At 54.6% G+C, this 26,661-nt stretch overlaps 12 protein-coding genes across 12 annotated transcripts; 7 read left to right on the forward strand and 5 right to left on the reverse strand.

Annotated features, from left to right (window-relative positions):
• Positions 1–456: 456 nt before the first annotated feature.
• LY79DRAFT_653779 (uncharacterized protein) lies at positions 457–2,513 on the forward strand (the record flags this gene model as incomplete). The annotated part of the gene is made up of 6 exons (XM_060562616.1): positions 457–853; positions 913–1,014; positions 1,039–1,150; positions 1,209–1,550; positions 1,621–1,937; positions 1,965–2,513. Exons 1-6 carry the CDS (start codon positions 686–688, stop codon positions 2,511–2,513), a joined length of 1,590 nt encoding a protein of 529 aa, XP_060407986.1. The 5' UTR covers positions 457–685.
• Positions 2,514–2,715: 202 nt separating this feature from the next.
• LY79DRAFT_67358 (uncharacterized protein) lies at positions 2,716–6,224 on the reverse strand. Its single transcript, XM_060564190.1, has 4 exons — positions 5,716–6,224; positions 4,930–5,649; positions 3,805–4,879; positions 2,716–3,751 (listed from the first exon to the last, which is right to left on the reverse strand). The coding sequence occupies exons 1-4, from the start codon at positions 5,911–5,913 to the stop codon at positions 3,054–3,056; spliced, it is 2,691 nt and encodes an 896-aa protein (XP_060407987.1). The 5' UTR covers positions 5,914–6,224; the 3' UTR covers positions 2,716–3,053.
• Positions 6,225–8,710: 2,486 nt separating this feature from the next.
• Positions 8,711–9,376, forward strand: LY79DRAFT_594699 (kinase binding protein CGI-121-domain-containing protein; the record flags this gene model as incomplete). The annotated part of the gene is made up of 2 exons (XM_060561713.1): positions 8,711–8,992; positions 9,071–9,376. The coding sequence occupies 2 exons, from the start codon at positions 8,711–8,713 to the stop codon at positions 9,374–9,376; spliced, it is 588 nt and encodes a 195-aa protein (XP_060407988.1).
• A 192-nt stretch (positions 9,377–9,568) lies between these two features.
• LY79DRAFT_528033 (proline dehydrogenase) lies at positions 9,569–10,935 on the reverse strand (the record flags this gene model as incomplete). Its single annotated transcript, XM_060555988.1, has 2 exons — positions 9,569–10,394; positions 10,484–10,935. 2 exons carry the CDS (start codon positions 10,933–10,935, stop codon positions 9,569–9,571), a joined length of 1,278 nt encoding a protein of 425 aa, XP_060407989.1.
• Positions 10,936–12,079: 1,144 nt separating this feature from the next.
• Positions 12,080–12,754, reverse strand: LY79DRAFT_674444 (uncharacterized protein; the record flags this gene model as incomplete). The annotated part of the gene is made up of 2 exons (XM_060564306.1): positions 12,080–12,264; positions 12,334–12,754. 2 exons carry the CDS (start codon positions 12,752–12,754, stop codon positions 12,080–12,082), a joined length of 606 nt encoding a protein of 201 aa, XP_060407990.1.
• A 324-nt stretch (positions 12,755–13,078) lies between these two features.
• On the forward strand, positions 13,079–14,049 carry LY79DRAFT_571225 (uncharacterized protein). The gene is made up of 2 exons (XM_060559223.1): positions 13,079–13,277; positions 13,338–14,049. The coding sequence occupies exons 1-2, from the start codon at positions 13,275–13,277 to the stop codon at positions 13,743–13,745; spliced, it is 411 nt and encodes a 136-aa protein (XP_060407991.1). The 5' UTR covers positions 13,079–13,274; the 3' UTR covers positions 13,746–14,049.
• A 289-nt stretch (positions 14,050–14,338) lies between these two features.
• On the forward strand, positions 14,339–16,336 carry LY79DRAFT_571227 (uncharacterized protein). The gene has a single exon (XM_060559224.1). It carries the CDS (start codon positions 14,488–14,490, stop codon positions 16,219–16,221), a length of 1,734 nt encoding a protein of 577 aa, XP_060407992.1. The 5' UTR covers positions 14,339–14,487; the 3' UTR covers positions 16,222–16,336.
• A 1,279-nt stretch (positions 16,337–17,615) lies between these two features.
• On the forward strand, positions 17,616–17,831 carry LY79DRAFT_594701 (uncharacterized protein; the record flags this gene model as incomplete). Its single annotated transcript, XM_060561714.1, has 1 exon — positions 17,616–17,831. The coding sequence occupies one exon, from the start codon at positions 17,616–17,618 to the stop codon at positions 17,829–17,831; it is 216 nt and encodes a 71-aa protein (XP_060407993.1).
• A 618-nt stretch (positions 17,832–18,449) lies between these two features.
• LY79DRAFT_67470 (NLI interacting factor-like phosphatase) lies at positions 18,450–20,489 on the reverse strand. Its single transcript, XM_060564344.1, has 2 exons — positions 19,254–20,489; positions 18,450–19,197 (listed from the first exon to the last, which is right to left on the reverse strand). The coding sequence occupies exons 1-2, from the start codon at positions 20,283–20,285 to the stop codon at positions 18,586–18,588; spliced, it is 1,644 nt and encodes a 547-aa protein (XP_060407994.1). The 5' UTR covers positions 20,286–20,489; the 3' UTR covers positions 18,450–18,585.
• A 1,138-nt stretch (positions 20,490–21,627) lies between these two features.
• On the forward strand, positions 21,628–23,028 carry LY79DRAFT_674447 (uncharacterized protein; the record flags this gene model as incomplete). Its single annotated transcript, XM_060564307.1, has 2 exons — positions 21,628–22,533; positions 22,978–23,028. 2 exons carry the CDS (start codon positions 21,628–21,630, stop codon positions 23,026–23,028), a joined length of 957 nt encoding a protein of 318 aa, XP_060407995.1.
• Positions 23,029–23,516: 488 nt separating this feature from the next.
• LY79DRAFT_594704 (exoribonuclease family protein) lies at positions 23,517–24,398 on the forward strand (the record flags this gene model as incomplete). Its single annotated transcript, XM_060561715.1, has 2 exons — positions 23,517–23,803; positions 23,885–24,398. 2 exons carry the CDS (start codon positions 23,517–23,519, stop codon positions 24,396–24,398), a joined length of 801 nt encoding a protein of 266 aa, XP_060407996.1.
• Positions 24,399–24,467: 69 nt separating this feature from the next.
• LY79DRAFT_67494 (uncharacterized protein) lies at positions 24,468–26,158 on the reverse strand. The gene is made up of 2 exons (XM_060564380.1): positions 25,894–26,158; positions 24,468–25,830 (listed from the first exon to the last, which is right to left on the reverse strand). The coding sequence occupies exons 1-2, from the start codon at positions 26,041–26,043 to the stop codon at positions 24,538–24,540; spliced, it is 1,443 nt and encodes a 480-aa protein (XP_060407997.1). The 5' UTR covers positions 26,044–26,158; the 3' UTR covers positions 24,468–24,537.
• Positions 26,159–26,661: the final 503 nt, after the last annotated feature.

The following is a 26,661-nucleotide window of genomic DNA, read 5'->3' on the forward strand; positions in this document are numbered from 1 at the left end:
GCACGACAAAAAGTATCTCGATCAAGATTACATGATATGTCAAAGAGACGACAAGATGTTATGTACTCGTTTTCTTGTGAAGCTTGCAAAACACTCCGACAAAGTGCCAGGAAGGAACTCACCATCAGGGCTAAAAGCTTTGGCATCTTCCTTGGCAAGCCTAGCACAGCGACATCTGTGGCGCGCGATTCGATCTTCCCAGCCGCTTTTGCCAAACTCCGATGGCGTTCAGCCCCTCTTTCAATGCTGGAAGGGAAGGGCGTACATACCGTTGGCAATAAACCAGTTTCTGTCGAAATCCGAGAGCTCACGCTGTTCTATTAGATGCCACTTTCAGCCACGAATTCCCCCCATCAAGCCCATGGGGCTGTAGCTTCTCGTCGCCTCCGAATCGCAATGGCCCCCCCTCGTCTCAACTCATCAAACGACACACTGAAATCCCGAACATTCGAGAATGTGCAGCATTCATACTTAGTATTAAGTCCAAATTGGCGTCTCGCAACTATGACTAGCATATCTTCCAGCCCGTAGCGGCAAGGCCGTCAAAATATTTCTGAATGATGGCAACGATACACCCCCTTTGGGAAGTGGTGGGTGCAACACGCCTATAAGTATGGACTCTCTCCCTTTGCTGTCTGCCACCATATCTTGAGTACCGGTGTGAGTTCCACACTTCAGTGGCAAAATGAGGTCATCCATCCCACTTGTCGTCCTTCAAGGACTCTTCGCTCTATCAGCAGAAGCCCAGAACCCTCATCACGTCGTGGACCCTGCACTCTTCCCTGGCATCACTCCAAGCAATGATCTCGTCTGGCATGATTGCTACACAGTCTTCAAGTGCGCTCGGTTGACCGCAAGTCCTTTAGTCATCATATCTGTCCGCCTGACGACACTCCTCTGACACCGGCCCAGGTCCACGCCAAAGTCGCCGACCCCCGCAGGCCCAAGAAAGTCGAAGGAAACTGCGGTCAACCAACCGTTGACCTCGCCATAGTCAAGCTCCCCTATTTTCCCGTAGCCGGTGGTCCCGCGCACTAGGGCGCTCTTCACGTCTCCCTCGGTGGCTGGAGCTCGTCGTATACCAACTTCCTCGTGCGCTTCGGCGAAGACTACGCTCCGCTTTTCGCAGGCTATGATCTCCTTGCCATCGGTGCGTTCCCAAATTCACCCACTCCGTTCTTCCCGCCGAGACTAACACGCAGCATCAGACTACCGCGGCTGGGGCTGGTCGACCCCGGCCTTCCGCTGCTTCGCCTCCGAGGACGAGCGCAAGCAGTTCGCGCTCTCCGAACCACAACTCCTCGGTGCCGATGACGCCGCTTACGCCGCGAGGGAGAAGCGGGCGGACGAGTTTGCGAAGAAGTGCAAGAAGAACGGAGAGGATGTCGGGAGGTTCATGGGCACGTACTCCAATGCTGTGGACCACTACACCGTCATGAGGGCTGAGAACCGCACCAAGATGGGGTTTTGGGGCATCTCGTCGGGAGCGCATCTTGGCCGGACTATCGCACAGTTGTACCCCGAGGTTGTCGAAAAATTTCTCTTTGACAGTGAGGGTCCTCTCCGTGCCCTCCACGCCGTGTTTGGATCACGATCTTTGGCTCATACTAAGCCTCGCAGGTCCTGCCCCATCCTCACTCGCATATACCGTCACGACGGCTCAGCCCTCTCAGATCAAAAACGCAGAGCGCGGCCTTGAGGCCTTTTTCTACACATATCTCAAAGCACCAGCAGGGAACTGTTCCTTCGCAGGACCTTCCACGACGACAGTCGAGCTCCGAGGCCGCTACAACGCCCTGGAGACCAAACTAAAAACCGGCGCCCTAACAGTTAACGGCACAAGCAAGAGGTTCGACTGGTCGGCCCTTCACTCATTCCTTACCATATCCCTCCATGGTCCCGGCTGTATTCCCGTGCTAGGCGGCGTCTTGTCCGAGGTCGAAGCCGGCGGAACGGGTGCCTAGATCGGGTACGTCACGACAAGCGTCCTCAATCAGCCCCCTGCGCCGCTGCCCCTCCTCACCGAAGACGCCCCATTTGAAGGGATCCTCGCGGGCGTCTGTACCGACGAGAGGCAGCACGTGAAAGGCAACAGGGACGACTTCAAGTCATACTTCAAATCCATGACCGAGGCGGCGCCCAGCGTGGCGGCCATCTTCTCCGAGTGGCGCCTTGTATGCTCCAAGTGGAAGACCGACCCGGTCAACGTGCTTGATGGCCAAGGTAGCGCGTTCCGTGGCCCCGTCAAGACGCAGGGCAAGTTCGTGGTGGTCAACGGCGTCGGTGACCCAGCGAGCAGCGTCGAGGGGGCCAAGGGTGTCGCGGCGCAGTTCTCGCCGAGTGTGCTCGTCAAGACCCTTGCTGCGGGGCATACGAGCTTCACAGCGATCAACGACTGCCTTTTTGGAGTGTTTTGTACGTTTTTCGTGCTGGGGCAGATGCCGGCCGGGGGGGCGACGTGCGGTAACTTATCTGCTCCGCCGTTTGGCGCCCAGCTGCCTTCTGGGTTTTAGGTTGTGCGTGTCTGCTTGTCGTTTTTGCTGAGGGTTGTATCCGTCTAAGTATACCTTTCCATGCCTGGTAGAAACATGACGTCCCTCTGCCAGAGGTAACTAGAGAAATATAATCAGAAACACTGAAAGGCGCAACGGTAACAGAAAATCTATGTGTTTACGTAACGCGAAGAGATGGAGTGAGACCATAGGGGGGAAAATGAGTATCAAAGGTGAAGAGAGCATGCCGCGTAAAGCTCGTATTACGGCCAGGTGTATATTATCTAAGAAGTCTGATGCCTAAGTATGCCCCCAAAACGCCAGAACCTTGACCGTTGCATGGCTCATCCTAAGAAAATCAGACCGCCCCCTGTCGACCCATCGACTTCCAGTACCCAGGTCAATAACCTTTCTGCTGTTCCTGAGTCACAGCATACACGAACCATTTGTGGTTGCAACCCCCGTTTGAACGCCTATTGTTGTTCTATAACAGAACAAGAATAATGAAAACAAGGAAAAATAAAAACTCGAGGGGTATGCGCAAGACTGACAAAGATACAGTTACTGACTACCAGGCACTGCTGCAGAGTCAAAAATGATGAGGGGCCACTGGCCGACGGGGGCTGATACAGTAGTCATATCGGCCACAGTCGTCATCTCCGTCACTGCGCCAGGGTCTCGAGCTGCGCCACCCAAGGTCAGCAGGGCATTGGCGCTGTATCTGTCCTGACTGTCGGCCATGGCTGCTGTCCAGTCATGCCAGGTGTTCCCTTGTGATGCCGATTGTCTCCAAAGAAGCTCGGCCGCCGCCGCAGAGCTAGCAGGGTCCGCAACGTGTTGGGTGGCTTGAGATGCGAATGCGATCAAGGGGTTGGTCTCGGCCGAGTTGACGTCCGCTGCGCTCGTTGATTGTCCGGTAGGCGTGTATGAATAACCATTGTTCGCTTCGAAGCCAGCCGTTGATGATACGTTGCTATTATCGGCTGGTTGTTCGGCGTAGGCCAAGGACGGGTAGGGAGTTGTTCCGTTTTGGGCCACAGAATCGGAATAGAAGGCCTTTTCAGCCGTCTCGGCGGCACTGGCAGCAAGCGTTTGCGTTGTTGGCGGTTGTGATGTGAGCTGAAAAGGTGATGATTCTGCCGGGTCAGGCTTGATCGTAGGAGGGATCGATGGATCTTTTTGCTTTTGGTCGTGCTCGATCCAAGTGATGGTCCTCTCAATGATGACGCTGATTTCGCTACTGATTCGAGAACTAGTCCCTAAGCATGGGGTTTAGCACCCTGATTATTCCACGTCTATTGATGTTACTTACCCAACAGCGAAACCGTCGCGTTGATGATCTCCATCCAGTTCTTCATCTCATCGCGAAGGATGGCGATCTGACTGGGAGTTGCCTCGAATCTCCGCTCCCAGTGGGCAACCAAGGTGGTGAAGATGGCAGCGCCATACACGGCCATCTGATACCATGTCGTATCCAGGCACTTTAACTTGAGCAGACTTTTGACGACATTCAACATATGCGCGGCGGTTTCTTCGCAAATGCGGGCGTTTTCGAGAAGCATCTTCCGGTCGCTAGTCATAGCCACGGACGGGTGACGCAGGCAGAGACGGAATTCGAGGGCGTACATCTGGAGAATTAAGGCATACATCCGGCCTCCGTGTTCCGGCTGGCCTGGGCTGATCTGCAGAGATTCAGGCAGGCTATCCTTCCACAGCTGCAGCTGTTCCTCGAGAGAGTTGACTACGGCAACGTAGTTTTTCGGATCGCGCCTCACGCTGTATATGTTGGAGTACATCTCCATGAAAAGAGGCAAAATCTTGAATCCAGCAAGCCCCACGTGGTACGTACAGGGTGTCGTGACGGACGGGTCTACACCATCTGGTGTAAGGGCCTCGTCGGGAATCGGTTCTGGGAAATCGACGTCGTACTCCTCGACCGTGATCGGCATTGGCTTCCCGAGACGCCCGTTCAAAGTGACATAGACGAGTAGGATGGTCCACCATGTGCGCTTCCGGATCTCGTTATCCAAATTTGTCGTCTCGCCCGGCCCCTTCATGGCACGGTGCATGTTCAAGTCGATGGCGCGGTGGAAGGCAAAGTTGACCATCATGGAGCCGCACCCTGGCTTGGGAAAGCTACGGCTATGTGCGCAAATCAGGGCCATGGCCTGGACGGCCGCTACGGATTGTGAGGTGGCCAAGTCGAACATCTTGCTTAAAGACCAGTGGTAGTGCTTGTTGGATAGTTCGTTAAGCTGTGAACGCGTCTCTTGCTGTTCCCAGTTCCGCACACCGTACTGGAAGTAGATTGTAGCGAAGACCATATGCACCATGACCTGATCAGGAATGCTCGGCTCGAAGCCGGGTTCATCGTACATGCGAGTCAACTAGAGCAAATGTTAAGGCCAGTCAGTAGATCAGGGATTGGTATACTTACTATGTTCATGAAGGTAGGCTTATGGAGGACGGGGAGAAAGGGCCATATCATGAGGAAGTACCATTCCGAGTAGGTGAAGGCGTCGCTTCTCGAAGGGAGCTCAATGTTAACAGGAGGATTGATGTTCATGCATGACTGGAGGAACGACTGGAAAGATTTGTTGTACAGAGGTTGCGAGACTTTGGTATCGGGCACAGGCTCGTCCATGTCGGGAGCGTCGAATGATGTAACGTCGAATGTTGTTCCGAGGATGGAGAGCTGGGTACCCTTAATGGAGCTGAGAGGGGCGGTATCGGCGGAGCCAACGCCGAGGTGGTTGTGAATGGGACGCGACTCAAGGGTCGAGTGTGGGAACGAGCGATTGCTGGCGGGCTTGTAGCTGTAATTCTTGACCCAGACGGAGCCGATCTTGGTCCAAGCATCCTTCTCGGCAGGGTCTTGGATGGGGTTGCCCATGTGATCGTAGGTGACGCCAGGAGGCGGGTAGTTGGTGCCGTAGGGCGACCAATTGTAGGGCTTGACTTCGATGCCATTGTTCTCGAGGAGCTTCTCGAGTTCGCGGATATGGCTCATCATGTCCGTCTTCTCCCTCTCGAGCTCCTGAAGGTAGCCTCTTCGTTCGGTTCGGCCGGTGACACGATCGGTGACGAAGCATTCGAGATTCTGATTGATGCAGTGGGAGCACCCTTCGGGCAGGGCATCGCATCGTATCTTCCTGACCTATATAGCATGGTGATCAGCATGACAGCAATCGGAGACGGAGAAGTCCTCTCCACATGAACGCACCTTGCATCTGTCGCAGGCCTGTCCGGTTCTCGTGTAGGACGACAGGCGAGTCTTGACGACGGAGGAGAAATCTTCCGGGCCACCTTTCTCGAGGCGCGGCAGCTTCACCTTGGCGCCAGCTGGAGGAGCTGAGTCGCCATCGGAAGTGGCAGCAGGATCGCCAGCTTCCGCCGGTCGCTTTGGTGGGCGAACCGGCATGGTCTCTCTTCTCCCTCCTCTCTCTCTCTCCCTCCCTCCTTTTCCTAAGTCAGTGACTGATGATGTCGAGAATCGATATGGCGGAAAGGTCGCAATGGACAGAAGAGGGGCTAAAAATTTTTCTAAAAAATAAAGCTCAGGCGCAGAACAGCAGTGGAAGATCGGTCGCGAAGGGGTTTACCGTGGACGTGGTTGATTTATGAATGTTGTCGCGTTTTGAGAAGAGAGACGGGGATGTTTGCGCTGCCGGGTCCCTGTCGTTTTTGGTGGTTACTTGCCTGCTCGCTTGGATTACGACGAAAATTTAGGGTGACAAGGGGGTGTGGTAGGGGCAGCGCAAGGGTCGATGGATAATGGACAAGGGAAGAAGAAATGGGAAAGGACAGCTGCTGATACAGAGGACGGGATACAACGCGCACAGGGTCTAGGTAGGGCTCCAGAGCTGGTTACGGTGTTGACAGCGCATGCTGGCTCTGCTGGGCCGAAGGAAGAAAGGAACGAGCGAACGAATGAGATGAGTGAGCGATGATGAGCCTCTCTCTCTCTTCCAAACCAACAGTGAAAATCGGACGGGGGGCCGGTTGATCGCAAGCGCAGCCAAGTGGGTTTTCCAGCCTGTCGGGATGCGGGAGAGCGGGTTCAGTTCCAGCTCCAGATCCAGCGCCTCGCTGAACCCTTTTACCCTTTTCTTCCCCCCCCCCCCCTTTCTGCGCCTTAGACGGTCAGCAGCATGCGCCCCAAGAGGTGGTGGTCTAGAAGCTCGGGGGCTTGTTGAACGAAACCTTGTTCATCCGGAGACACGACAATTCCCCATCTCATGTGAGACGCCTTGCCGATGCCAGAAAACATGGGAAAGTGTTCTGCGATAGTTGTACTCGTTGAAGAAGAATAAGTTAGATGATGATGATGATGATGATGATGATGCTATTGGCTATCGGTAGCCTCACTGGCCGAGATTGTGACGAGATATTATCAACAATACCTCTTCGAAAGACGATCGTCCCTTTCTCTTAGCAGCAGCACAAGTCCCTGCTCGTCCGATGTCGAGCGAGGGCTCTGGACACGTCAAATCTTGGAGCGGGCGTTGACGATGAGGCAACAGACGGTTCCAAATTGCACTATATCATCGGCCACTGCGTGATGCATGCTGTGTGTGTGGGTGTCCCATGAGCGGCCGGCTTGGGCTTTGGATGCCCTGTCGCGAAGCTGGTTGAGAAGCCAAACGAAGACACCCCATCTCACAGCATACCAAACGGGGAACGGAACTAGGTCAGATCGCATTGGAAGCCCCCCTCAAGATCGAGGCGTCAATGTTCGATGTGTAAGTAATGGACGGCGTCGCGCGGCGTCCGCCCCCCAATGAATGCTGAATGAAGAAAGAAGGGGTGCAGCATTCCCAAGCTTCTAGCGACAGCCTTCAGGGCAGTTAGTCTACTATGAACCAGTTCAGGTAGAGCCGATAAGGCTCGGACGATCTTTCTCTGCTCTTGAGCTACCGGTACACTCCTACTTTGCCCTCGAGAGAGACCTTGTCTTACAAAAGGGGCACTGGCTCTACCTCCCTAGCCTCCAGCAGAGTCCTCCACTTAGCCCATGCACTGGGGACATCCTTTGTCCTCTTTGTCGAGCGCAAGGATGGCGGGAAGAGCGGCAGCCCGGGCATTCTTAGGTAGTGTTAAACTGAGTAATACTCTTACCCATACCTACATGAATGCCGGATCCGAGATTTCGGCCTACCCCGAGCATGGCCGAAAAATCAAGTAGCGGCAGGCAGCCTTACTCGCCTCTCCCCCCTCCGCCACCGAACAGTGAATCGTGGAGAATAAGCAAAGGAATGTAAGAGACACGGATTTACATGATCCATGGGGTTGCCGCATTGACACCCAAACTCACAACGTGAGAACCGAGCAGTTACGTCAACTTATAACGTGTGGAACCTAAGGTGGGATGGTCACCTATAGTTTGTTATCCGACGAGACGGGTCGGGCCTGCGGCTCGGTCTACATAGATCCAAGACTCTCCCGACCATCTTCTTCTGCTCTGAATCATTCCTACGTGGAACTGTAAGCTCAGTGCAGCGAACTGCCTCGAGTGCTTTCTGCAGTGCTCAGTCAGCGCCTATTGGAATGCTCATTACACGTGTTCAAGAACTTGTTTTGCCCATCTGACTCGTTTGGCCCGTTTATGATGTCCATAGGCGCGCGCCGTCAGCAACAAGCGTATTGACGGGCCAAGTGTGCGATCCACTTGTGGAGTCACGAGGAGCAACTTTTTGGTGTGCCAATAGCTCGCGAATCCAATGCCCACAAAGCATCGGAGGTGCAGCCTGGACTTACATGAACGTATCGACCTTGCGGTACCGACCTCCAACTACCTACCTGCCTACCACCCTACCTACTTAGATAGGCAACTAACTAACTACCTGCGGTACCTGGGTAATTAGGGAGGTAAGCAATAATGCGGCAGATTACGGCATTGACGCAGCGCACTAGTGGGGCCATTCACTACATCTGACGTGTTTGTGGTCAGAGAACCCCGCCATGCCCCTCCATGACCGATAATTATTGTCGTACAACATTGTATAACTATGCACTAGCAAACTTTTGAATTTGGCAGGCGTGCCACATCCATTGCTTCCAAAATTTACCCCGCGATAATTGATACTTTGTCTCGCTACAGCTACGCGCCGCTTACTGTACACTACAGCTAGAGCTCCCATCAGACCAAGCAAGCAAGCACCTCCTTTTCGTTTGCACCACGGCCACCCTCATTCTTGTTCCAACGTTTCTCTGTCAACATGTCCTCCGTTATCGAGACGATACCGATCGATCACGTGCCCGCGGATATCGCTGTTCATGTCGCCTTCTTCAAGGACGTCCAGAACGCCGCCTTCCTACACCAGCAGCTCCTCGACCGCAACGCAGACTTTGAATATGCTCTGATAGACGCCTCCGTCGCCGTTTCACGCACTCACATCCTCGCTGCCGCCTTCAAGGCCGTCACCGCAAAGGTCGACGGCAGCCTCAAGACTCCCAACGTCCACTCGGAGCTCGTCGCTTCTCTGAGCTCTGCCAACAACGTACGTGATGCATGCACCTTCTCTCATTTCCCTTGCCCCTTTTTGCGGCTCCCTTCACATCGCTAAGTGGATCTGCAGATCGCCGAGGCCTACCGCCGCTTCGGTATCAGCCCCTCCAGCAAGGATGTCATTGCCGTCAAGATCAGCTCCCCCGCCGCCGTGCCGTCCGCTGAAGAAGTAGGACAGCATCTCAAGGAGAACTTCCAGGGCACCCCAGTACCCTTCACGGACGAATCCATTGCCACATCCACAGACTGGTCCAAGGTCCGCAAATACTACAAGCTGAATGGTCTCGCCTGGCTCGACGCCATTAAGGATGAACAGGAACGCAGGGGGCAGCTGGAAACACTTGTTCTGGGAGCCATGGCATTACGCACCGCCTAAGATACGACGGCTCTGGCGAACACACCTACGACTGGAGGACGCGCCCCCACGTCGGAGCAACACAACGTAAGTCATCTCATCGTTGCTGCTGTGTGACAGCATACAAATCCTAACAACGCTCCTTTCTAGGTCCCAACTCCTCGCAACCTAAGCATGCTCGAATCCCAGAAAATCCATCAATACGCATCTTCCCTACATAGATACCCCAATGGCAACTTTGGCTCTCCTCACCAGCTCGCCCCACATGGCATCGCGTCCACTCCGTGTGCGTTGCACCGCGTCACGGTTTTCATGCGCTCTTCTTAACAGATACTTCATACAATCGCCAGTTGACCCCCAAACGAGATACTTGTATGTCTCAACCGCCCGGGTCTTTGTCGTCCTTTCCGATGAATCCCCTGAACTCCTCGCAGAGATGAGTTCACAGCTGAGTTCATCAGCCATGCCTTGGAGTTGCGCGAAAGCAAACTGGATCTTGGCCTCGCCAGCGTCGCAGATGTCACGCGCCCGCCTGACCGACTCGGCGTTATGCGACGCCAGGACCAAGCTGACGTGCGGTATCTCAAAGCCTCCACGCAAGACGTCACCCCACTGCTTTTTCAGTAGGCTTTCCGCAATGCTGTCATAGTAGGTGTCTGTGTCTGCTTTGGTGTCGTGGATAAGGTGTCTCGGGTCAGAACCGATGTATGCGCCGCGCACCAACTTCACACCCAGGGTGAAGCCTTCGGCCTGCGCGGTCCGGAGATGTCGCTGAAGGGTCTGCGGGGTAGACTTGAGGTACGCCTGGTATGTGCCATAAATCAGGGCCTGCCCGGGGTTGTTGTTGTACTTGTGCATATAGTCGAGGGTCCAGTCGTCGATGCCGGGTTGGAGGGAAGCTTGTTCAGCGTCGAACAGCAGGCGGATGCCGCGCCTGGCGGCGAGGGAGCATATAGAGTCAATTGCGCCCGCCATGGCTGCAGATGGTGGCAGACGCTCCGCGAGGGAATATAATGCCTGACGACCTGCGCCCGTGAACCTGCAACGATATTATTAGCATCTGCACGTGGTGGTTTTCTAGAAAGCCTGTTTTCTTTTTCTTGTCAGTCTTGCCAAGGTGTAACTCACTTCAGGGCGACAAAGTCCCCAGGCTGCGCCAGTCTGACCGTCTCCATTGTTCCTTGAGCCCACGGAATGACCTCGTTGCGGACGCACTCCTCGGCCTTGTCACCCTTGCCACACGCCGCCAAGTCCCGGGTCTGTTCTGCCGTCAAGACGACCTCCTTTGCGTACCCCAAGATGACGCCCGTGAAGCCAATGTCCTTGAGGTCGTCGATGGTGCGCCGGGCCTCGGCCGGGGTCTCGCCTGCGCAGAACTGCGCGTAAAAAGTGCTCTTCAAGACGAATCGCAGCAGCGGGTTCCTGTCAGGGTCGAGGAGCGGACTGGTGGCGTGCGCCAGGGCGGACATGATCCAGAGCGACGGCGGCAGGAGGAGCGGCGACGAAGAGATCGTCGTGGTGAGCAAGGAGCGGATGACCGTGCGAAGCGGGAGGACTGCAAGAGGCGAGGGTGAGGGCATGGCGGGCGGCGATGTGGGTTTCAGTGTCGAGATGGTCTTCGAAGATTTGAGTGCGGAAGATGCGGGTGATGACGTTGTTGTAACCAGCAACTGGTCATCGGAGGATGACCTCTTGGAGGAGGAGTGGATTGTCCTTCTTCTCGTCATTGCAGGAGGGTAGCCGAGAGAGCGCTGTCTTAGTGGTAGTGATGCATACAAAGACAACAAGGTGGCGCTCGATAGCCTAACGGAAACTACTGTCCGGTACTGATGAGGGGCAGAGATGAGGACTGCTCTGCAGATGCTAGGGAAGCATGCCCTGTGTGACAGGCCAGCCATCTGGGCGGCTTTGGACACAACTCGCGCTGCGGGGAGCTCGGAGTAGAGAGAGAGTAAGCGATGGCAATGGGTATGTATAGTATTTCAGTAGGTAGGTAGTAGGTATGGCTATCTACACGTCGGCATGAGAAATCCCTCGGAAGGGGAGTGGTATTATACTTGACAATCTAAGCCATTGTCCTTTATCTCGCAGGTTTCTGCACGGGGCGTCTGAGCCCACTGACGATTCCGGCCGCCTCAAAGGCCATATCGTTATCTAAGGTCGAGGGTCAATGTGCGATGCATGATGTATTGATCTTGGCGAACACATAGCTAACGAGAGCTCCAGCATCTTCGACCAAGCCCTCCCCTGGTTATCTATCCCACAGACCCTCCACGTGGGCGCATTATGTCATGAGGGACTGCCGATTGTAGCCGTGTGCGGATCGATCAGACGGACTCTTGGGTGCTGGTAGTACGCAATGCTAATTGGCGAATAAGCTCGGCCGGGCGGTGGCCATGAGATTGGGGTACACAATAGGTATGTATAGCTCCGATGCGACCAGACAACCCCATCATTGATGCATTCCTAGGGTTGCGACAAGCGTGGGCGTGTCGGTTATTCAGCTGCCAGACTCTGGCAGCTGACGTTGATCAGGCAGCAGATGGAGTTTTGCGGCATTCGTGTCTTGAACCTGACGGTAGCCATCATCGTGGCATAGCTGCAGGCATGAAATTTGTCCTTCCCCTGGCTCTTGTCTTTCCATCATGACCGGTAATCAGGGGTGCGCAATTTGTGCCGTATGTCTTTCTGAAAACGAGAAATCCATCCTGGAAGACCCCTGGCTTAGCTCGCCTGCTGCTGGTCGAGCTTCGTCGCTTTGTCAGATCCAAAGCGTCGGCGGATGAAATCGACGTATCCGACGGACCGGCCGCGGGCAAGGCCGACGACGTCTTGCATTCCGCCGTATACCAGTCCAAAGAGTAGGCCGTACCTTGCTGTGCGAGCCGCAGTGGGGAGGGAGAAGCGGTCTAAAATCGGCGGTTATTAGGAGTCATACCTTCCTTTGAACGCATAAGACGAAAGCTGTCGCGACTTACTCCAGAGACTAAAACTGCCGGCCACCGTTAAACTAGCCAAGACGGTGCTGAGGAGGTCGCTCTTGCCGCGGTACCGGTCGACGGTGCTTTCAAGGCCAAACGCCATCAGGGTCCAGAAGCTGAGTCTGCTACCCATGCGCAAACCCTCACGAATACCGCCCCGCATGGCGTGGTAGTTCTTGCTCTTGTGGTAAAGGTACCAACCCGTCGTGGTGGTCGGCATCTTGTGCGCGTGCTCCGCGCGGAACCGAAGCTGAGCAGTCCGGCCGCCGTGAGCCAAGCCCAGGGTCGCTCCGATGCCGAAGCCCACAACGCCGGCGAGGGGTATACGAGCTGCAGTTGGTATCGACAATCGGGACTCGGATGGTTTTTGGCCGAAGCTGAAGTTCTCAGCCATGGTCATTTCAGGGCGTTCTGCCATGGTGTTGGGTGAGGTTTGCCGGGGATGTCAGAATCGGGCGGTTGTCTTTAGATAGGCGGGTTCCCCCAATGAAGGGGTAAAGACTCGGCTGATGAATGGATATTTGAGGTCCTGACAAGGTCTGATGCTTGTTTGTTTCCTCGGCGGCGGAGTTTTTGCGCTTGGATTATCGTACTCGGATGCGAAGAAACCAGCTTGGGCCTGCGGCCCGGTTTGGAGCTTGGATGCAGCGCTCTTTCGGGGACTCTTACCCCGGCCATGACAGGACACGCAGTCAGGTGACTTCGCATAAGTAAAAACGCGGAAAGTGCCCCGCTCTCGTGAACCCTGCCAGGCTGATCCGCGCTGCTGCCCACCTGCACTTGCTTATTCTTCTTCGGCCACGACCATCTTCCCACTTGCGATACTCGATTTTGGCCTGCAATTCACATGACTTGACCACGGATCCCAGCGCAATCGAACTAAAGTATACACCTTCGGCGAATATATCCAACAGCGACACGTGACCCCGACAGAAAAAATGGTATGAGCATTCAGAGCTCCTTGGCCCTCGAGGATGGCAATGAAGCTGACTCCCTTGCAGCAGATCGATGACACCTTCTTCTCGGTTCGGTTCAAATATGGCGCCCATACAATTCTGATGTTTGTCGATGGGCAGCAGAAGTTCTCTGAGATTACCACCTCACTGCTTGAAGTGCTCCGCGACAGATTCCCCAATGGTCTCACAATCAGTCACACCTCTTCCAAGACGATAGCACTCCCAGAGGGCGATGTACAGCTGGCCTATGCGCTGCCTGTGAATGCAGCCGACTTGACTCAGGGATGGAAGAACATCAAAGCCGACGATAAAGACACTCCGCTGGTGAAAGGATTGAAAGATAATTGTGTTGTGGCCTTTTCTTTTGATGCGGATGCGCCAGAGTTTCTTGTTGACGTGCCGAGTCTAGATGAGGAAATGGAGGACGAGGAGGGCATGGGTTCGGACGCATGATTTGGTCAAGAGATTACGGCATAGATGCATGGCGTTATGGCGAAAGGAATCACGGCACTAGGGTTTGCCTCGGACTAGCACACGGTTGCTGCCGCATGGATAACAATTGGTCACAGAAGCAATCATCTGGCTAAATGCGAATGTTTATAGGACAGGTAGATGATTGAAAAGCATGCGAGGACAGAGTTTTATTTACGACGGTAATGATGGGCAACTGCATTAGGGGTTGCCTTGTTGTAGATACTAAATACTCAGGTCATCCTACGAACAGCTCCCAATCAGTAATTCCCCTGGTATACTGAGGGTTATTGCTGTTTATTACTCTTTCAAATGAAAAGGGCTCACAGCACAAAAAAAAAAAATCGGATTCTGAATGCGACAGCTGGAATGCTGGATGACGGATTCGTCCAATCTCGAAAAGACCCAAGACAGTGTCCGGGACAGATGACGTCGACGGTCTGGACCGAACCATCTCCAGAAACAGGCGATTCCACCCACCCCACAGCACAGTACTAAGCGCAGTAAGCTTTACTGTGCACTTTGGCTGTAGACCCCTTTTTTCCACTCTTGTCTCGATGTCATCTCAGAGCGAAATTGCGACGACGAAGGGCTCGCGAGGCCGTGGTTTTCTGCCACCAACAACAACACAATACTTACCCTTCGATCTTCAATCCTCATACAAGGAGGCTCGACACATATACAGCTGCAGAGTCGCCCGACCTCTGCCCATGCTGCCTTCTACATGTCCCACGTGGCCCTTCTCCGCCATGGCCTTCGCCTCTTGCTGCCCCTGGCGGTGATCTCAACTTTTTACCTATATCTGTATCCTGCGTTTCTTGGATGTGCTTTTCCCGTCCCCCCAAGCGGCCGTGCAGCATCCGCCGGTCCGAGCGAAGTCGACGCCGCAGACACTAAACTCGCTGCCTTTCTCGAGGCAGCACGACACCACGTCTCTCTTCCGATTCCCCTCCGGTCGACCGACGCCCGTCCCGCGCCTTTTCGTCTCCTCGCTCTCGGCGATCCCCAACTCGAAGGCGACACGTCAATTCGAAAACACAACGGTCCTATCTTTCCTCACGCAAGAAGTCTTTGGTCACATGTGACCTTTGAATCCAGTCACTCGCTGCGCCAGCGCATCCGTCACTCTTTGCACGACGTGATAGACGTGTTTCTGGAGGACGTCTTTGTCGAGCTTGAGTCGATTCGCAAGCGTATAGATCTGTTTGGCAACGACTTTTACCTTGGACACATTTTTCGGACGGTACACTGGTGGACTCGCCCTACCCACGTCACTGTGCTTGGTGACTTGCTGGGCAGCCAATGGATTGGCATAGAGGAGTTCCGGCGCCGCGGCCGTCGGTACTGGGACCGTGTCGTGCGAGGCACCGAGAGAGTTCCAGACGAAGCGGCAGCGTATCCGGCCACGGAGTATGATCTCACAGGCTACTTGTCGACGTCTGGTGAACCTTCCCCCGAGTGGTCGCGCCGCGTCATCAACGTCGCCGGCAACCACGACATTGGTTACGCTGGCGACATCAACCAGGACCGCTTCGGACGTTTCGAGCGTCTCTTTGGCAAAGCAAACTACGAGCTGCGCTTTGAGCTTCCTGTTCCAGACCCGAAGCTCAACGCCACCCTTTTGGACGAGGAGAAGAACCCCGAGTCCGATCGTCTCCCGCCTGAGATTCGCATCGTTGTACTGAACGACATGAACTTGGATACTCCCGCCAAGGACACGTCGTTGCAGGATGCGACTTATGCCTTCATTAACTCTGTCATCGACACCTCGGCGGCCGTCGAATACAACGGCCATTTTACCGTCGTGCTGACCCATATCCCGTTGTACAAACCCGAGGGTGTCTGCGTGGATGCCCCATTTTTCGACTTCCACGGCGAAGACGACGGCGGCGGAGTCAAGGAGCAGAACCTGCTGTCGGCTGATGCCAGCAAGGGTTTCTTGGAGGGCATTTTTGGCATGAGCGGTAACACAGAGGCGCCCGGTAACGGCAACGGTCGCCGCGGCGTAATTCTGAACGGTCATGATCACGAGGGCTGTGACACGTTCCACTACATCAATCAGACGGACGTAGACGAGAATGGTGATCGCGCGTGGCGGGTCGAACCATGGAACAAGGCGAAAAGCCGAGGCGCCGTGGGTGCCGCTGGTGTGCCGGGCCTGAGGGAGATCACGGTTAGAAGCATGATGGGCGACTTTGGCGGCAACGCTGGTCTGCTCAGCGCCTGGTTCGATGAGTCCACGTGGACTTGGAAGTTTGAGTACGCAACGTGCGCCCTGGGCACCCAGCACCTCTGGTGGCTCGTTCACATTGTGGATCTCATCACTATCGTCGTCTCGGTTGCCTACGTTGTCTTGTCTGTGCTGGAGACAAGCAAACAGGGACAGTCCGCTGTTGTGCCAACAAGTGTAGAGGAGAAGAAGAAGTTGACCCAAAACGGGGAGGTCAAGTCATCATAAGCATGTTACTCAAATACCCGGCAGGGACAAGCCTTGTCTCAATTCTAGCATGAAATCTCATTTTGTAGCATTGTTCGCGACATCCTCAAATAATTTCCAAGTGCCAGTTTCCGAGAGCTCTTCATTCCTTCTATCGCCATGACAACAGCCGCCAAGTTGATAACCGTATGGCTGCCTACAAATTGCAAGGTACTTCCGCCGCCCAGGGCGCCTTGTGTTCTATCGAGTCCAACTATAGACTTGGGCCGTCATGGCTACCCGGCTTCTTTTCTAAGCACCATGTCCCAAACTCTCGCCGTCTCGGGGCAACACAACTGCTGCCGACTAGGTAGCCCCGTGGCAGACACTCTGCATAGCGCGGCTCACCGCTATAGCGAGGGAATGTGCCATGCCATATCGTACTCTCTATTGACTGTCAGTAAAAAGGGGTAACACTGTCGCCCGGAGCCTTCAGATTATGCTGCGTGCCTGAGAGACTGTGATTGTCTCACATCTAACGCGCCGCGAGTCTCACCAGCCTCGAGCTCACGTTGCGCCGGTTGTGGGGTTCGTAGCCTCCCCAAGCCATAGTTCAGTGAACAATTAAGTTCTATATGTTTTGGGCGGATGGGGTGCAATATTAGATCATACCAACCGGACATTTGCTCCAATATCCCAAGCGCCGTTGATGCGGGTGGCCGCATCCCCTTCGTGTTGCACCCAAGGGGGGTTTGATGATGACGGAGAATGTCCAGTCGCATGCGCTGATGAATCCTCGTACGGGTTGCCTCCCCTAATGAATACCTGTTGCCCTGTATACCGGGAATGACAGACGAAAGATGCGATCACGGGTCTCCTATAAGTGTCGTGCGGTTCTGGTCTGCCATGTGTTTCGGTCGTACCTGCATCACTCCATCCGCGCGTCCTAGGACAGGAACCGAGAAGGCCCATTAAACGTCGGTGAATAAGTTCGTGGACCTTTTATGGCTTACAATTTTTTCCAGCGCCTTCTGAGTTTGGGCCGTTGTGGCCCGAGGAGTACGGGTAACCATCACCGCCTCATCTAGGGCGACTTTCATCACGAGGTCTTAGAGCTGGTTTAACCATACGGTTACCGCCCATCGGAGCAAACATTGAGGCAGATGACCAATCGAATCGTACTGTTGAGCGTCAACGGTTGTAAGAAATAAAAAAGGGCGACGGTCCGGGTTGATGAATAAGTATTCGGGCTATATAATAATCAGAGAGGACGACGACGTTATCCGCACCAGAAGACCACGCAACAGTTCAAGACTAAAGACATCATCACAATTCCAGGATAGTATTGTCTTGAGTTCCTCTTACTTCACTCAACTTCAAACCCTTTTTATTCGAACCTTGTGTTTTCAGAGTCAACGCTCGTTCTGTCCCCCATAATGCGCTTCGCTCAGCTCACGTTTTCCACGTTCCTTACTGCACACAGTCTCGCCGTGCCAACCACCCGAAACCTGGGGGATAACTCGGTTTCCGAGACGGTCGACTCCCTCGTCGCCGCGGAGAGGGCGACGCCCTTCAACCCAACCTGGCACTATTGTCAGACAAAGTGCAACTGCGCGGAAAGATTTGATAAGAGTACCCAGCCAGACGGGTAAGTTAGATCCTGACAAGGATGCTTGCCTTGTCGCGGAGCCCAAGTAGACCTATGGTTAGCTGACAGACGTCGGGGAAGGTTCTTCCAATGCATCACGGATCCCAACTGTGAGCAGTGTGCGAGGAGCGGTATGAGCCCTTCCCAAGGACGGGAAGAACTCTTGAGCCGGGAATAGCCTGAGGGGCTGCTGTTTGATGCGCTTTCTGTGCTAATATAGGTGTTTGTGAGTGAGAACGGAGACTTGGATAAACCAACTGGTTGAGGTCCATGTTCATTATGACCCAGTGTTGTCGCGAGATGGCAGAAGATATAGATAGGAAGGAATATGATGAGAAACAACGGTGCTCTAGTGGACAGTGGACATGTCGACATGAATAGATGATACCTCACAGAACCGACAAAATTGCGCATGCCCAGCTATACATCATCGAAATCCAAAAGGCCCACAAGTACAATAATAGATTATTATAAGAACTCATGTCTTTGGAGATGAAACTGTTAGGGTCGGACCACGTTTCTTCCCCATATGGTGGTCTAAGGTAGGGTAGTATACAAAGTTTCGTACATACGCAGACCCACGCGTCGTCAAGTCTATATGCAAGTTGAGGCATGTCCTAGCCGCCCAAGCCCGCCTTGGTAATACAAATACAGATAGTTCTTTCGTAATAAGAGGAGTGAGCGGTTGATGCCGGTATACTGCACTGCACGATTGGTGCTCATTAGCCCGGGGTTGGCGAAAAGTAAAGCACCCCTTTTTACTGCTTCTTGTTGGCGTCGTCACCCTTGACGAACCATCCGCCAAAAGAGCCCATCATGTTCTGCATGGCCTCTTGCTGGGCCTTCTCCTGCATAGCGGCCTCCTCCTTGAGCCATTTCTCACCGTTCTCACGGATCTCCTTCTCGAGCAACTCGTAGTTGCGCTGGCCACGCTCGCGCGCAATGTCTTGGAGCATCTTGCCCTGGGCGAGAGCCTCATGAGGGCTCTGCTCTCCATCAGGTGCGACCATCAGGCTCATGTTGGAGGGCTTCAGGCCGAGCATGCCACCGAGCAAGCTCATGCCGGAAGGTGCCTTCTTCTTCTTGGCCTCGACCTGCTTGTTGAACTCGGCTCGCGCGATAGCCTCGCGACGGGCGAACTCGGTAGGAATGTGCTTGCCCTCGAAGGATTTGAGGACCTTGCGAACATCGCCATACTGCATCGTATGAATATACTCGAGGAACGGGATGAGGCTGACGAGTTCCTTGTCCTTGGTGTCACCCGTCCACTTAGGCAATACAATGGCGTTCTCGGGCTGGTTCTGGACGTGTTTTTCGCTCGTGTCGATGATGATAACCTTGGACAGATCACGGTTCAGGTATGAAAGATCCTTTGTACAAATCAGCATGGGCGGCATGCGCGGCTTGGGAGGGGTGTGTTACGAACCTTGACAACCTCTCCGTCCTTGTACTTGGTCGCTTCGCGGTAGAGAGGCCACATGATAAAGCGGAAGGGGTCGAGCTTCCTGACGAGGGGCTCGCCGATGGCGAAAGGTACGCTGGTGAAGAGAACCAGCTCGTAGTACTGGCTGAGGTAACGCAGGAAGTAGTCGACACCTGGACGCTTGGCCACTCTCCATCCGTGTTCACGGGTCCATTCGCTGTGAACAAGCATGTCCTCCAAGCTGATGCACAGGGTGTAGGGACGCTCGAAAGATGGGTCAGGGTCGGGGAGGAGCTTCTCAAAGGCAGGCTCTTGGTAGTAGTTCATGAAGTCACCCGTACGGGCAGTGACTCTGTTCCACCAGGCACCGAAACCCCAACCATTCGGGGCCGTCTCCGCGTGTCTGGCTTCTTCTTCCTTGTCGTCCCAGTTACGTCCGAGATAGAGCATGCCGGCGGCGCCGAAGCCAACGAAGGCGAGGAACATGCGACTTGCGAGTTGCTGACGCTTTCTGTCCGTCGAGGAAACGTATGCGGAATCGGGGAGCTCTCCACGGCCACGTCCACCACCCTGAGCGACGGCTTCCTCTTCAGCGATGGCGGCAAGAGCCGCCTTGCTGGTCGCGCCGGACATCTCGTAAGCCAAGGTGGAGGGAATACCCTGGGTGAGGTCGGGCAGAGGGCCGGTGTGCCTGGGCTGTTCAGGAACTTCGGTCGCATCGGCGGCATCTGGCTTAGCGCCGTCTTTGGGTATCTGGGTTGAGGAAGTTTTGGACGAGGCTTCAGCAGCCTCCTCGTAGGCTGCTTGGTAGTCGGCACTAGATGAAGCTGGGGTCTCGCCTGGTGTTGAGTTGGCAGGCTTCTGCTGATCAGTAGGCTTTCCCGAAGAGAGGTCCTTGGGCTTATTAGCCTGCGCGAAGCCCCTGCTCCATGATGAAGCTCGGAATTGGGGTCTCGCAGCTGGTGTTGCGACGGAGCGGTAGAGCTGCGCCGCAGTCGGCTGCAAGCGCGCGATCCGAGCTGCCCTCGACAGCATGGCGTTGCAAAGGCCAAAGTGGTTTCGTAGTTGTACAATGGGCCCGGTGCCAGACGGTACTTCTCGATTCCGAGTAGAAAGGGCGAGGGGGAATCGGATGCGCCAGCTAACAATAATCGGCTGATGCTGGCGGAGCAAGGTCGAGGTGGAGTGGGCTTGGTGATATTCCTGACGAAGACACTAGAAATTTTCGAAGAGAAAGCACCACCGGGCAGGGAACAAACAGGCCGGGGGGACAGGTAACAGTGCGGTGCACGGTTACATAGGTACCTTCGACAGCTTCTGCCCTGAAAGTTCGGCCCCCACTTTTGACCGAAATTTAGCTCTAATTGGGTCCAGAAGAATGAACAGTTCTTGCCCGTTTACTGCCGAGTATCTTCCGGCTATCAACAACCCCTACACTTTACTAGGTACGTGGTACCTAGGTAGGTAGCTACAATTGTTGACAACCTAAGTATCTACTGCACAGGAATCTATTGCACATAATTACTGTCTATCGGACTGCAATACGCATTTCGGAGATTCCCTCATTGCACTCATTGAGAGTTAACATGCTGTGTACAGAACTCATTCTCTCCAATGAGGTCATGCATAGGTGAAGATATTTTGTACTTAGTGCGACCTGATTGGTCTTGGAAAACCAGGCTTAATCAAATACAGTGTCCCGGGCACAGACTCACGTGCGAACCTTGTCTGATTAGTGGTATCTGCACTGTACGGCATGGCATGGCATGGCATGACATGAGTGCTTGCCGTCTGTTCTGCTGCGACGGCTCCTCTCTCCATCATTAAACTACCCGGGCCCCGATACCTCCGCCTGCAACTTTCCCTGCAACACTCCTGCCTCTGTTTCGATCCTAACAAGCAGGATTTCTCAATCGACACATCCCCTCCAGTACCACTGAACCCCACGACGTTCCAGTTAGCCGACACCACTCAATCACAGTCACACTCATCGTCAACATGGCTGCTGCGCGTGGTGGATTCTAGAGGGTGGTCCCCAAGTTCGCTGCATCGATCACAATGGGACCACCCTCTGTGATTCTGGTGCCATTCACGACCACCTGTTGACCTGCTTGACCGAAACATCACATCTACCAAAAAGCTATTGAAATCTCTGCACATAGCCACCAGATACCCTTGCGACAAAGTACCCCGCCACCCCGCCACTGCCGCCGTCTCTCCGATCCAGGACCACGAGTACCACGAACACCCCGAATACCTTGATCAACACCGCATCAGAACAACCAGAAAGAAAACTTGAGACCCGGAAGGAATTCCACCTCCGAATCCCTTCCCAGTAGCCCTTGAGGGAGAGAAAACCCGACTTACTGTCGCCACTATGGTTCGTCGTGGCAAGATCTCTCGTGCCGCCGGCCCGTCGCTCGACCCGACGCCCATCACCTCCACCCTCACGACTCCCCTAAGTTCAGCCTACCCGTCAACGTATGCTTCAGAAGCCGAACTGGATGCCCTGGGCGACAGCATTGGCTCCCTCACCTTGAGCGAGAGAAGAGCAGCCAGGAAGAGAGCAAAGCCCTTTGCCTTCATGGCACTGCCTTCGGAATTGCGCCTCAAGGTCTACGATTACTATTTTGAGGGTGGCGGCGGAGTCGTTGATCTCGATCCAGACAATTACAAGAACTTCCACAAAAAGCTTGGAATTCAACGGACGTGCCGCACCATCTACCACGAAGTCTCGCACTACTTCTACAGTAGCCGCTCCTTCCGTATCTTCCCAACTCACCCGGGCAAGTACTTCAAGACCAAAAAGCCCCTTCTGGCCCGCCTCAAGCCGAGCGCACGATCGCTCATCACATCGCTGGAGCTTCGCCTTGGTCCTGGCTGGTCGAAGCCTCCTAGAGGATGGGTCGTCACTCCCGCTCTCGGTCTGAATGAATGCGTCAACGTCCGCCGTCTCACGGTTATGGTTGAATGCGACCCCAGTGACGGTGTGTTCAACGGGTTTCGTCGCTCAGACGGGTTCTACGAAGAATTCAGCAAAACTCTCCTCACAGAAATCTTGAATGAGATGCCCTGGCTTGACACCGTCACCTTTGATGCATGGTCGAGTGTCAAGAAGTCGGGCGCGATGATGCGAGGACTGCTTGATATAACTGTGGCAAACAACCGCAAGATTAGATGGGGACCTGAGAGAGGATGGACCGATGGACCCGACGAAGAGGAAAAGGCCAGTAACCTGGTGCTGGTGCCTCCGGCGTCCGAGTTCAACACGTCCAGCATGGGCGTACTGGTCATGGCGTAATTGTATGATGGTGGAAACCCATCGTGCTCGCTTTTCGTCTCTCGTTTTATTTTCGACGCACTTACTCAACTTTGGGCTTGGGTTTTCGGTTATGGGAAAGGCGGAACGCTACAAAGGTCACGGGGTTGGAACTGGAATCGGAATTGGAATCATGACGGTGGTCAAACCCACCTTTCTCTCTCTTCTCTCTTGCGATGAGACTGTAATACTAGCATGACGAGAAATGAAAGACACAGGCATAAACACAACTGTGTTATGGCATCGTGTGCGTTTGAGGCTTGTAATGATCGACTACAAATCACCCCCCCGGGAAGGGCCAGAACACCGGCCGCCCAAAGCCACTGCCAATCTTGATTCCTTGCCGCATCGCTCACCGGTCCCTAATGTTGGTCGGCGCATCACACGACCTGACACATTTACCTTTAGCAATGCATTGACTCTCGTTACCCCGCGTTTTCAGCCCCTACCAGCAGGTAATATTTAGCAAAAGCACAGCGCAGTGGTTGGTCTGCAGAGCCAACGTGCAAGATCCATGCTGGAGCTTTGTTTAGTTCCGAGACCTCACCCCTCGTCGAGCTGTCTCATTACTTACCCTACCTACCTCACGTGCTTACTCGAGATGCGACGAAGGAGGGAAAGCTTCCCCGCGATTTCGGGAGTGGACAGTGCGGGCCATGCTTGCGCTCTGGGGTCCAGGGGTTTACAGGCCCGAGCTTTCCATGAACCGGGGCCCAGATGCCGACACACCGACGCCCGGCCCCACTATCCCACCTTGCGCAAGCGCTCGCTGGTGGGTTGACGCTTTCCAAAATTTCGGTTTTGCTCTGCTCTATCACAGCAGCCCCGTTACACCTGCACCGCACCTCTCTCAGCGTAACCCCAATAATTCTTGCTCGTCTTCTCCATACATTTCATCTCGAGTTGTACTCTTTCTGCAAGGTTGACCGTCCGCCGATTACCTGACAATGCCGCTCGACACCTCGACATACTCCATGGCGCTGCTGCGCGTTGATGGCCGCCGATGGAACGAGCTCCGACGGCTGCACGCCCAGATCCGGACCCAGGATGCTGCCGATGGGTCCAGCTACCTCGAGATGGGACACACTAAAGTCATGTGCGTCGTGACGGGACCGACCGAACCCCAGCGCCGCGGTGGTGCGGGCGGCCAGACCAAGGAGGCCGCCGTCACTGTCAACCTCGTCGTCGCCGGCTTCAGTTCCGTCGACCGCAGGAAGCGGGGCCGAAACGATAAGTGAGTGAATTTTGGGAGGGGAGGGTGCAATTTCTAGTCAGTGTGGTGATTCAATGTCCACTAACCACGGGTTAATTCCAGACGAACCCAGGAACTCGAGGCTACCATTGCCAAAGCCGTCTCAGCAAACCTCCACACCCACCTCTTTCCCCACAGCAGCATATCCATCTCCCTTCATGTGCTGTCGCAGGATGGGTCTCTGCTGGCGGCTCTGCTTAATGCTTCGACGCTTGCACTTATCGACGCAGGTATCCCTATGACCGACTACATTGCCGCGTGCACGGCAGGCTCAACATCGACATACGCTGCTGCCGACGATGGCGCAGATCCCTTGCTTGATCTCAATACGCAAGAGGAGCAGGAGCTACCATACATGACAGTAGGAACCCTGGGATTGACGGACCGCGTTGCTGTGTTGGTGTGTGAGAGTCGTGTTCAGGTCAGCCGTTTGGAGGGCATGCTTGCGGTGGGTGTGGATGGATGCAAACAGGTGCGGCAATTTATGGACCGCGTTGTCAAAGAAAAGGGTCGTCAGATGGTCCAGGAGGGCGCAGTGGAGAGAGGTACTGGTTTGGACTTGGATTTGGAATCATGAGGGGGCACGCCCACGCACTGCAACAGACATGGGAGCTGAGCAGGTGGCATTGACAATGGTTAGATTTTCCTATTGCATCACTATTTTACAGCTGCAGCTAACGATACACACAGAATTCGAAATTTGGAAGACAAAAACTTTACAGCTCATCGTGGGCATCGGAGGGCGTTTCCTTAGGCGCCTCAGTCTCCGACTTAGGGTCGGATTCCGTAGCTGCGGTGGAGGCAGTGCTCTCCTCTGCAGACTCAGTCTTGACCTCCTCAACAACGAGACCCTCGGGCAGCGTCTGCTTAACACCCTCGCCCAGACGAATAGCATCAATCCAACTCTCGACGCTCACAAGATCGAAGTCACCTTCGTAGTGTCTCCACCAGCCACGGCGGGCATTCACGGCAACGATCTCAACGTCACCAGTGAGACCAAGACCCTTGGTAACGGTAGAGGCGGCGGTGTTGTCGCTGGGCACGGAGAAGAAAGGGAACAGCTTGCGGTGGCTCTGGGCGTACTTGTGAACAAGCTCGGATAGGCTAGTAAGAGCCTTTTCGGCTTTTTCGTTCTCCTTGGACGGCACAAAAGCCAAGATGCAGGTGTGTGACTTGGCACTGAGACACTCGGCCTGGAGCTTCTCGGGGGTATCGGCAACGGGCAGAGAAGGGACAACGCTGGCGGCGGGGGCGGTCTGCTCAGCGGAGGGGGTCTCGGTAGAGGCGTCGGCCTCGGGGGTGGCCTTCTCATCGGCCGCAGTGCTGGTACTCGACTGGGCGGATGCGGGCTTGCTCTTCTTCTCAGCCTTCTTCTCCGTATTCTTATCCGCCTTCTTCTTGTCGCCCTTGGGCGCAGGGTCTGGGTTCGGAGAGGCGACCTGTGAAATGAACGAAACTAGGCCATCCTTCTTCATCTCTCCGTCGTAGATAATAGGCTCCTTGTCGCCGCCAGGCAGAAGCACCAATGTAGGAAATGACTTGACTCCAAACTTCTCGACTGCCTTTGACTCCTTGCTGCGAACTTGACCGACCGTGACTGCGTCGAGGAAGTCGATGGCGACACTGCGGAGGAGGGCGCTGGTGGTGCCCTTCTCTGTGAAGAGGATGGCCTTGGGCTTGTCTCCCTCGAGGAAGGAATCGATGTCCTTGTCGGTGACTCGCTTCACGTGGTTGCTAATCTTGTCGACGACTGCCTCAACAATTCCGGTGGCGGTTCGCGGGCCCTGATAATCCTCGACGACGGGCTTGCCGGGCTTCTTGCCTGGTTTCACAATCTTGAGGGTAGGGAAGCCCTGGACGCCGAACTGGCCGCACAGAGGCTTATTGGCTTCCTCGTCGCAATCGACTGCGGCGACCTTGGCGAGTCCGTTGAGATTCTTGGCCGCTTTTTCGTAAGCAGGTTTGAGGTTCTGGCAGTGGCCGCACCAAGGGGCGTAGAACTCGACAATCTGCAGGTAGGGCGCGGGTCAGCGACACCCAGTTTGAACTAGCATAACTACAGACTGACATACCGAGGTGTAGTTGGACTTGGCGATCAAGTCATCATAGTTTTTGGCATCAACCTGGAGCACGGCAGAGCTTTTGGGATACATGCCGGCCTGGGCGCCGGGCAAAGCCGAAAGTACGGCAGCGCCAGCGGCGAGCAGAGTGGGGTGGTGCATCGCGGTGGATATAGAGTTAAGCAGTGTGTGGGGTGGGAAAGGTGAGTGAATGCAGCAGAGAATGAGACGCTACCTCAGGGAGCCTTGGTGTGTGTTGGCGAGAGAGAGGGAGAAGAAAAAGAGAAAGGAGGAGGGAGGGTGCAAAAGACAGAGACAGCGGGAAGACGTGGGAATAAGAGTTAGAACATGGAACTAAGTTCAGAGTGATGAGGGAACATTCGACTCTGCATTTATGGAGTGAGGAATTGGGGCCCTGGTGAAGGTAGCCTGAGAAAACTGTTTACTTGGCTTCTTTTCCAGTGCAAAGAGGCCAGCGTGGAACTGTGAGACGCGGACCCCTCACCGTTTGTTCCTAATTCGAATTCTGAATGGAACCATGGAATTTTCCAGTCAATTGAATCGAAGCATTCCGTATCCTCTCCAGCCACATACCCCACACGAGCTTGGAGAGCTTGAGCCACAGCTGTCAGCTACCAAATGTCAGTGTGGCGCAGCAGCTACCACGGGAAGAAGGACCGGCCGATCACCTTTCCCCCACTGTGATGTACGCACGCATGTGGGGAAACTTGACCCTGTGGTACGCTCCCAAGATACCTATTGCATGTCTCCCACGTCTTG

This window comes from Colletotrichum navitas (genome assembly GCF_030913465.1).
Source record: "Colletotrichum navitas strain CBS 125086 chromosome Unknown LY79scaffold_123, whole genome shotgun sequence".
Lineage (NCBI taxonomy): Eukaryota > Fungi > Ascomycota > Sordariomycetes > Glomerellales > Glomerellaceae > Colletotrichum > Colletotrichum navitas.

What these genes read in the sequence shown, in the direction of transcription:
- LY79DRAFT_67358 (XM_060564190.1), bottom strand. Translation starts at nt 5,913, where the DNA reads ATGCCGGTTCGCCCACCAAAGCGACCGGCGGAAGCTGGCGATCCTGCT. An exon ending in AGCCTACCTTCATGAACATA is followed by an intron (nt 4,880 to 4,929) that starts GTAAGTATACCA and finishes CATTTGCTCTAG; the next exon opens with TTGACTCGCATGTACGATGA. An exon ending in CGCGACGGTTTCGCTGTTGG is followed by an intron (nt 3,752 to 3,804) that starts GTAAGTAACATC and finishes CCCCATGCTTAG; the next exon opens with GGACTAGTTCTCGAATCAGT.
- LY79DRAFT_67494 (XM_060564380.1), bottom strand. Translation starts at nt 26,043, where the DNA reads ATGCACCACCCCACTCTGCTCGCCGCTGGCGCTGCCGTACTTTCGGCT. An exon ending in CCAAGTCCAACTACACCTCG is followed by an intron (nt 25,831 to 25,893) that starts GTATGTCAGTCT and finishes CCCTACCTGCAG; the next exon opens with ATTGTCGAGTTCTACGCCCC.
- LY79DRAFT_571227 (XM_060559224.1), top strand. Translation starts at nt 14,488, where the DNA reads ATGTCCCACGTGGCCCTTCTCCGCCATGGCCTTCGCCTCTTGCTGCCC.
- LY79DRAFT_67470 (XM_060564344.1), bottom strand. Translation starts at nt 20,285, where the DNA reads ATGCTGTCGAGGGCAGCTCGGATCGCGCGCTTGCAGCCGACTGCGGCG. An exon ending in AGGACGGAGAGGTTGTCAAG is followed by an intron (nt 19,198 to 19,253) that starts GTTCGTAACACA and finishes ATTTGTACAAAG; the next exon opens with GATCTTTCATACCTGAACCG.